The sequence below is a fragment of the Malurus melanocephalus genome, unplaced genomic scaffold, assembly GCF_030028575.1.
Source record: "Malurus melanocephalus ecotype Western Australia unplaced genomic scaffold, MMel_1.1 scaffold_1466, whole genome shotgun sequence".
Classification (NCBI taxonomy): Eukaryota; Metazoa; Chordata; class Aves; order Passeriformes; family Maluridae; genus Malurus; species Malurus melanocephalus.
This window is the reverse complement of record NW_026624698.1, coordinates 25,362-33,611: the sequence shown is the minus strand read 5'-3', so window position 1 is coordinate 33,611 and position 8,250 is coordinate 25,362. Positions and strand designations below refer to the sequence as shown.

The window sequence follows — 8,250 nt, the reverse complement described above, 5'->3', positions numbered from 1 at the left end:
ACTCTTTCCCTCCCCGTTCCTTACCTCATCTCATAAACCCTTTTCTTAGGTTTTTTTTTTCCCTTTGCTCTTCTCTACCCACTGTGCTAGTGGKGGAGAGCAAATAAGCAGGTTCAGAAATACATTCCCCATTATAATAATAGTTTCTGCCCCATTTTCAGWYACAATCCCAGCCCCACTGTCTATATCACAGGCTCACAGTCATTTCAGATTAAGCTTTGCAATGCCTAGCACTGAGGCAGTCAATAGGCCAGCACTACTGGCCTCTCAGGTTCAATCTCACAGTCCCTTCCAGAGGTCCACACAATCCCATTCTTTCTATGCCATTTTAAAGCCCAATCTCACCCGCACAAGCCCTATCACAGGCCTACCAAGATTGCAGCTCCATTAAAGCTTGATTTTAGCTCTACTAACCAAACTTTTCAAACCGTGGAAGCAGTTTTTTTTCTTTAGGCAGCATCTGTTACACCGCAACTGCATTGCTTTAAATTGTTAAAACCTTATGTGTTTTSATGACAGTGCTACTGCTTTTTACACTGCAAACATTGATGATACTGACATCAAAACTCTTGGACATTTCTCCAAATACTTCAGTATATACCASAGATTATATAAGGTGTGTAGCCTTACACCTGGACACAGTTCTTACTTGTATGTAGAGGAAGAGCATGTCCTGGAATATCCAGGTACAGCAATTTGGCTTGGAAATGGGCTAAGAGAAAAATAAAAGAATGCAAGCTTACTAATATTTTAACTGACATCTTACAGCAAGTGCATCGGTCCTTTTGCTGAAGGAAGGATAAGCGTGTGAAGCTTCCTCCCCCATGCCCTCGAAAAAGRGGGGTTTAGCCTTTGTTTACTGATTAGGGTATTTTAATACATTACGGTTATTTTGATTCTGATACAAGACATGGACAGCACAGCAGGTGTACCTTAATTTCTGCTACAATATCACTGAGTCGTTTTCAGGTTTTTTTCCAAAACTGTCTGTGACAATTGTGTATTCTGGGGGCAGGTTGGGGATTACTCCAGAGAAATTAGGGTGGGCTCTGGCGATGTCCGGGGGAGCTAAAAGGATGGCAGGACTCCGCAGTTCGAATAAACGACCTTTATTGAGGAGGGAGCAAAGGATACTCGCAAAAGGGCAGAGTCCCCTCCATCACAGCCCCCTCCTCATCTCACAGCCCGCCCCGCAGCAGGCCCCCCTGCAGGGGCACCCGCAGCCCGATGGGCGCAGGGGCGGGGGGGGGCTGTCCCCGGGGCCCCCCCAGGCTCCCTCCCCGAACACCCCCCGGCCCGCGCGGCGGCGCTTCGGGGGCTGGCAGCGGTGGCTGGGGGCGAGACGCGACATGTCGCGACAGRCAGGGGCGGGGTGAGGCGGGGCGCGGTGCAAAGCGTCGGGACAGGAGGGATCGCGATGGACGGTGCGGTGGCGGAGCAGATGGGGACGGAGCGGGTCGCGCTGGGCTGTGTCGCGATAGAGCCGATGGCAGCAGCAGCGTGACGGTTCCGGGTCCTGGGGGGCTCCGGGGGGCTCCGGGCTCCAGGGTCGGGGGTTCCATGGGGGTCCAGAGGGGTCCCGGGGTGGTGTAGGGAGGCCCGAGGGGTCCCAAGGCGGCTCCAGGCTCCAGAGTTGGGGGGTCATGGGGGATCTGAGCGGGTCTAGGGACACCCGGGGGGAGTCTGGGGAATGCCAGAGGGGTCTGGAGGCATCTGGGGATTCCCGGTGGGGTCTCGGGGGGCTCCAGAGGAGTCTCGGGGCGTCCAGCAGAGGCATGGGAGGCTCTGGGTTCCAGAGTTGGGGAGTCGGGGGTGTTCTAGGGGGGTTCGGGGCAGCCTTTGGACTCCATGGTCTGGGCTTCCATAGGGGTCTGAGGGGGTTTGGCGGGTCCCAAATAGGTCGAGGGGACGGCAGGGGGGCTCTGGGGGCCTCAGAACTCCAGACTGGGGGGCCCCGGGGTAGTCTGGGGAGGTTTGGTGGGGTCTGGGTGAGGTCTGGGAGTTCCCAGATGGGTCTGGAAGGAGTTCGGGGTGGGTCAGGGGAACCCCAGGACAGTCTGAGGGTGTCCTGGGGCACCCTGGGGTGATCCAGAGCGTGCCTGGGGTTCTCCAGTCTCCACTCTTTGGAGGTCTGAGGGGGTCTAGGGGTGGGGGGGGGCCCGCGGGGATGTCTGCATGGGGGGAGTCCCCAGGGTGAGGGGTCTAGGTTGACGGTGGGGGGAGTGATGTGGGTCCAGCCTGTGTCCCCTCCCTCCTCCTGGGGGGGCTGTGGGGACTTCCAAAAGTGGGGGGGGCCCGGAAGGAGCCCCTCGAGACCCCCCCAATTCTGCCCAAGACCCCTGGGGGTCTCATCCTCCTCAGCCGAGCTCCACGAGAAAATGGTCTGGGGGGTGAGGAGCAGGTCAATTGGGGGTTAGGAGGTCAACAAAACCGCCAGGATCCCACCCCAAAACTGGGGTGGGACCCTCCCCCCCGAAATTTCAGACTCACCTCCCGCTCTCTGGGGGCTCCAAAAATGGGGCTGTGGGTACAGGGGGACAGTGGAGGCTGCAGAGAGTGGGGAGCAATTTAGATTAAATTTTGAGCCACTTTTGGGGTAATTTGGGGACAATTTTAGGGCACTTTTGGAGTATTTTTGCAGCACTCACCCTATCGACATCATGCAGTGGGCCAGGGGACCTGACAGTGAGGTCCCTCACCTCCCACTCCACCAAACTGACCGCTTGTCCTGAGCGTCCTGGCCTGGCCTCCCACTCGGGAATCCGGAAGGTCCCTTGACCTGCGGGGGGCAACGCAATTGATTTGGGGGAAGTGTGTGTCTCTGGTGGCCCCCCTTGGGGCGTGGGCAGTACCTGGGGGCTGAGCCRGGGTCCGGTGGGTCAGAAAGACCCCCAGGTCAGGGGGCCCGTGGTGGTGCCGCCTGAGGGCAGCCGTGAGACTCCGACGACGCTCGCTCACCAAATTCCGTCCCAGAAATGCCCCAGAACTCGCCAGGAGCGAGGCCAGACTCACCACTGCCTCCTTCAGCACCTTGGCCGGGATCCCTCCGGCCTCCCCCTCCTCAATTTGGGGGATCGGGAGGGGTGCATCCCCACCAGGGCCAGGGGTCAGCAGGCGCCGGACATCGAGAGACTTGACCTCACGGTTGAAGAGGCCGCGGTGGCACAGCCGGTTGTGAGTGATCACCACGGGTTTGGGGGGGCGCAGGGGGCTCCCTAAAGAGAGGCCCCTCCACAGGGTGGGCTGCAGCCAGCGGGGTGGCGGAGCGAGACCCCGCCGGGAGCCCCCCAAGGTGACCTTTGGGCCGAATTTGGCCACATTGCGTTCCCGCTTGGTCCGGAGGCGTTTGGATTTGGAGCGGGTGGGACCGCAGACAGGGTGGTGATTTTGTTGCGGGGGGGCCCCAAGGACCCCCCGGCGCTGGCTCATGATGGYGGTGGCAGCAACTGGGAAAAAGCTGAGAAAAGGCAGGTTTTTTGAGGGGTTTTCTCCCTCAGGAGCCCCCCAGAATCCTCATAGCCCATGTGGGACCTCCTGATACTCACAGGACCCCATAATTCACCCCCCCCAAGATTCGCTAGTTGCCCCCCAGAATCCCCCAAATCCACCTCCGATCCCCCTAGTGTCTCCCATTCCCTCCTAGAATCCTCTGAGTACCCCCAGGACCCTCGGGTCTACGCAGCATCCCCCAGTTCTCCCCCCTTTTCCCCTCAGATTCCCTTCAGTATCCCCGGGACACCCTCGAGGGCCCTCAGATCCCACTGCGGCCCCCAGTTTCCCTCAGATCTCCCCCCCAGAGCCCCCCATTCCCTTCTAGAATCCACATTCCTCCTCAGGATCCCCTARAACTCACAATCCTCCCAATTTTCCCCAATTGCTCTCCAATTCCCCCACCGGCACCGAGGCCGCGCCCCCTCACGCGCCAGTGGGCGGCCGTTGGGCGGCGAAGGCGTTCGAGTCCTCCCGCACTTCGGTCCCATTGGTCCGCGGGAGCCGGGCTCGGGCGCTGATTGGCCGGGGGTCCGGGGGCGGGAAAACAGCTCTCCGAGGGAGGGGCGGGGCCGCCGTGAGGGGGAGGAAGGGGGCAGATGTGAGGGACAAGTGGGGGAAAGTCGGGAATAATGGGTGGAAATGAGAGAAACTGGGAGAAAAGGGGGAAAATTACGCACAAAAAGGGGGTGGCGGACATGGGGTACAATGACRGAAATTTGAGGTCACTGGGGACAGTTGGGAAATGGAGATTATGCTGTAAAATGGGAAGAGAAGGGAGAAAATGGGAAATAATGGGGWGATACATATGGTTTATATCAAACTGACAAGGTGCTTCTGAGGCCTATTAATTGAAATACTCCTACAGTTTTTTTATACATTATCAATATGAGAATATAATAGRTTTTTATGTACTACTAAAATACASTGTCATTGCTTYCAAAATATTATCAGTKATAGCCTTTTAATATATTGCYATCACTTTCTWCAKAGTGTATTAGCAACATATAGTGTACCAGCTGCACATAATCTAACCAGGTGGATTAGTACATAGATACATGAAAATACCAAGATGTAGAAATCAGAAAAAGTTCTACAGAAAGTAGACAGGTAGATGCTATAACAGAACAGTGGAGAGCAATAACAAGAACTTGGCAGAGACACGGCATAGGCAGCAAAATAATTKAAAATGAAGACTAGGAGGATTAGAAAAAACCCATGCACATCACAACTGCACGTGCCCCAAAGACAAAGGTAGAAAGTCCACCGTGATGAACAGGATGATCTCTCATTAGAGGGAGACCCCCGCRACCCCCGAACTGAGGATGACGCACGCACTGGTTAAAGTGTGATATCGTGTATTTCTGTGTCCACGTACGGTGGTGGGTGTATGGTGGGCATATGGGGGCACTGACAATGGGAATGTTACACCKTGCTTRCTGKATAAATAAWTATGTGCTAATTTGAAGGCAGGTAGGTTAGGAGGAAAAATCCCCCTCACCTCCAGCRCTGCAATAAACAAATACCTGCTCATAGACGGCGGGCTATGGACTTTTATTTCCAGGCCTTTTTCAGGCATCAGAGGAAAAATGGGGACAAGGAGGGAATATAAGAATAGTGAGGGAAAGTGGGTGTTAACAGGGAAAACTGGGGGACAGTAGGAGAAAACGGGACATAATGGGATAAAATTTGGAATACTGAGGGAAAACTGGGAGACAATTTGGCAGGAAATAGAGGGGAAGTAGAAATTGGGGAGAAAGAAGAGAAAATGGGGGATGATGGGGTWAAATGGGGAAAACTTGGAATAAGGGGGGAAATGGGGGATAATGGGATAAAATGGAAAATTGTGAGGCAAATTGGGTAAGGTGGGATAATGGGATAAAGTGGGAAATTGTGACGCAAATTGGGTAGGGTGGGAGGAAATTGAAAATTTGGCTTAATGGGGAAAATTAGGGACAACGGGAAAATTGAGACCTCATCCTCATTACTTGTTCACAACTTATTAAGAATTCATTAATGGTTTATTAGCAATTTATCAGCTSCACACAAGGAGGGGTCTCCCAGTAGCCCCCAGACCCTCACCAGCTGTTTTTGTGGAGAGAGGGGGGTCAGCACAGCCTTGAGTTACCAAAGCAAAGCCTTTGCGGGGAGGTAGGGTGCACACAGAGGTTTGGAGAGGGGTCCTGTGGGACCCCGCCCTTTTTTTGGGGGTCTTTTAGGGCTTCTCCAGTAGGCCATCAGCAGCAGGAGGGGTCCCCACATCCTGGTAGGTAGGTTGGATCCCACGGGAAATGTCCTCATACATCGAGCACTCATCCAGGTTCAGCCCCTGCAGAAAGGGAAATTGGGGTGGGGAGAGTGGTTTGGGGGTGAAGGGCCCCCCCAGCCCCTTTTTTAKGGGAGGTCAGGGCCCCCCCCCAGCRCACCTCATAAAGATTTKCCTCCTCACAGGAGATTTTCTTGGGCTGGAGGAGCTGTTCGTTGGCCCAGCGCTTCTGGGAGGGTGGAAAAAACAGGGTAGAATCAGGGTTGAGAGACACCCGAGGGGATTGCAGTGGAAGTGAGGGGGATTTGGGGTGCTGTGGGGGAATTGGGAGTATCTGACAGGGAATTGAGGGTATCTGGGGGAGAATTAATGGTGGCAGCAGGGCTGTTTAGGGGTACCTGGAAGGAGATTTATGGGTGCCAGTAGGAATCAGGGTTRACAGAAACAAAGATAGGGACACCAGGACAAGAACTGGGGATACCAAGACCAGAATTAGGAGCAGGGATTCCCCTTCTCACCCCCTCCTCACCCTGAAGAGCAGCAGCAGCCCTGGCCCCGCAGCACAAAGCAGCAGCAGCACSCCCTGCGCCGTCAGGATCCTGTTCTTTGTGGACTCCCTCAGGTCCAGGAACGGCACATGCACAGGCTCTGCCAGACCGGGTGGGTTAGCCAGACCCCCAAAAACCCCCCAAGCCCTCCCAAGAGACCCCCACTCACCACGAACCCTTACAAAAGTCCCACAGGACTGGGCAGTCACGTTGCCAAACTCCACACGGCAGAAGTAGAGCCCGCTGTGGTTGTGCTCCAGGTGCCAGAAGTTGAGAGTGGAAAGACCCTCACGCCGAACCACCTGGAGACCCCCGGCCCTGGCCTGCACCTCCTGGGGCCAGCTGCAGTTCCAGSTGTCACCACGGTAACGCTGAGGACATACCTGGAGCCAGGTGACATTGGCAGCCGGCGGCGCCCAGAAGCGGCACTCGAGGGTCAGGGGGTCCCCGAGGGCTCCGGAGCGGGAGGTGGGCACGGGCAACACGTGGACCCCTCCCCAGGGGCCGCAGGAGGGGTCAGAGACAGGGATGGTGGTCACAGCCAGGGTGTTTGAGGGGTCCAAGTGTGAGGAGGAAACCGAGGGGTTGCTGGGGATCTGGCTCTGGGAACCTGTGGGGGACAAAGAGGGGCTCATCGAGGGGTGATGACCGTGATGTCCTGTGGGTGGGGACACCACATGGATGAGACCAAGGGGTCACAGTGGCCCTGTGTCCTCACCAGGGGATCATGGCAGTCCCCCCCCCACAGGTGAGGGTCTCACACAAGGAACATGCAGGGCACAATGAAGGGGTCATAAGGGGCAGTGACGCTGCTGGTGAGACACTGTGGACCATGGACCCCCAGGGGTGGGGGGTTTCACATGGGGACCCACCATGTGACACCAGGTGGTCCCTGCAGCCCCCCCCCAGCACCACCCCTCCCAGTTTCAGTTCCTGGGGGAACAGGAAGTTCTGTGCAGGGCTCCCAGGGGACATGCTGGCACAGGTGCCTAGGAGGAAGCACCCAATGGTTCTGGAGTCCTCCAAACACCCCCAGCCAGGTTCAGGAGTCCCTGTGGCACTGCAGACCCCCTGTTAGAGGTGTGAAGGATGGGCACCAGTGAGACCCCCAAGATCCCCAGGGCCACACCGGAAGACCCCAGATGTCTTGAAACAATACAACCCAGAAATGAGACCCTAGAAACCTTGAAACRTCCCGGACCAAACCTTGAGACCCTGAAACCCCCAGACCCAAGCCCTGAGATACCTGGACCCCTAGGATCCCCTGACCCAAGTCCTCAGACCCTGGAACTTGTGAAAACCTCAGGCACAAACCCTGAGATCTCCAAAATGAGACCCCCGGGACTCCTGACACCCCCAGTTCCAAACCCTGAGATCTTAGGGATGCCTGAGACCCTCAGACCAAACCCTCACACTCCAGAACCCCTGAAATCCCCCAGATCCAAACTCAAACCCCCTGAAACCCCTAGACCCAAACCCCAATAACCAGCACCCCCAGGCAGTACCTGGGAGGASGAGGAGGAGGTTGATGATGAGAAGGGGGCTCGGGACCCCCTGTTTTGAGGGAGCTCCCCAGATTTTGGGAGCGGCTGCCATCAGCTGCATCTGCCCCGGCCCTGCAGGAGATTCACCCCAGTGCCCTGAGGGGAGGGAAATGGAGGGGCCCCGCCCCATAGTCCCCKGGGACATGAGGGTGGGGCATTAGGRGGGCAGGGGGCTTGASGAATTGAGGGTCTCAGTGTTGGSGTGTTGGGATTTGGGTCTGGGGTCTCAGGGGTRKGGGGATCTCAGTACTGGATGTCATGGTCTGGGTTTGGATGTTTCGGGACTCCTGGGGTCTCAGGATTTTGGGTCAGGGGATTTCAGGGGTCTCACACTTTGGGTCTGGTGTTCTCAGCCCTGGGCTGTCAAAGGTCTGGGGCTTTCCCGGTGGTCAAAAGGGTCCTG

At 56.5% G+C, this 8,250-nt stretch overlaps 2 protein-coding genes across 3 annotated transcripts; both read right to left on the bottom strand.

Annotated features, from left to right (window-relative positions):
• Nucleotides 1-1,159: 1,159 nt before the first annotated feature.
• Nucleotides 1,160-3,909, bottom strand: LOC130587023 (uncharacterized). The gene is made up of 5 exons (XM_057387976.1): nucleotides 3,854-3,909; nucleotides 2,853-3,457; nucleotides 2,649-2,779; nucleotides 2,491-2,547; nucleotides 1,160-2,383 (listed from the first exon to the last, which is right to left on the bottom strand). The coding sequence occupies exons 2-5, from the start codon at nucleotides 3,427-3,429 to the stop codon at nucleotides 1,160-1,162; spliced, it is 1,989 nt and encodes a 662-aa protein (XP_057243959.1). The 5' UTR covers nucleotides 3,430-3,457; nucleotides 3,854-3,909.
• Nucleotides 3,910-5,513: 1,604 nt separating this feature from the next.
• CD79A (CD79a molecule) lies at nucleotides 5,514-8,075 on the bottom strand. Of its 2 annotated transcripts, none has more exons than XM_057387973.1 (5): nucleotides 7,809-8,075; nucleotides 6,473-6,913; nucleotides 6,285-6,403; nucleotides 5,916-5,984; nucleotides 5,514-5,818 (listed from the first exon to the last, which is right to left on the bottom strand). In XM_057387973.1, exons 1-5 carry the CDS (start codon nucleotides 7,990-7,992, stop codon nucleotides 5,705-5,707), a joined length of 927 nt encoding a protein of 308 aa, XP_057243956.1. In that variant the 5' UTR covers nucleotides 7,993-8,075; the 3' UTR covers nucleotides 5,514-5,704. The 2 variants fall into 2 exon arrangements, with proteins under 2 accessions (XP_057243956.1, XP_057243957.1); XM_057387974.1 differs by having other exon boundaries at nucleotides 5,916-5,981.
• Nucleotides 8,076-8,250: the final 175 nt, after the last annotated feature.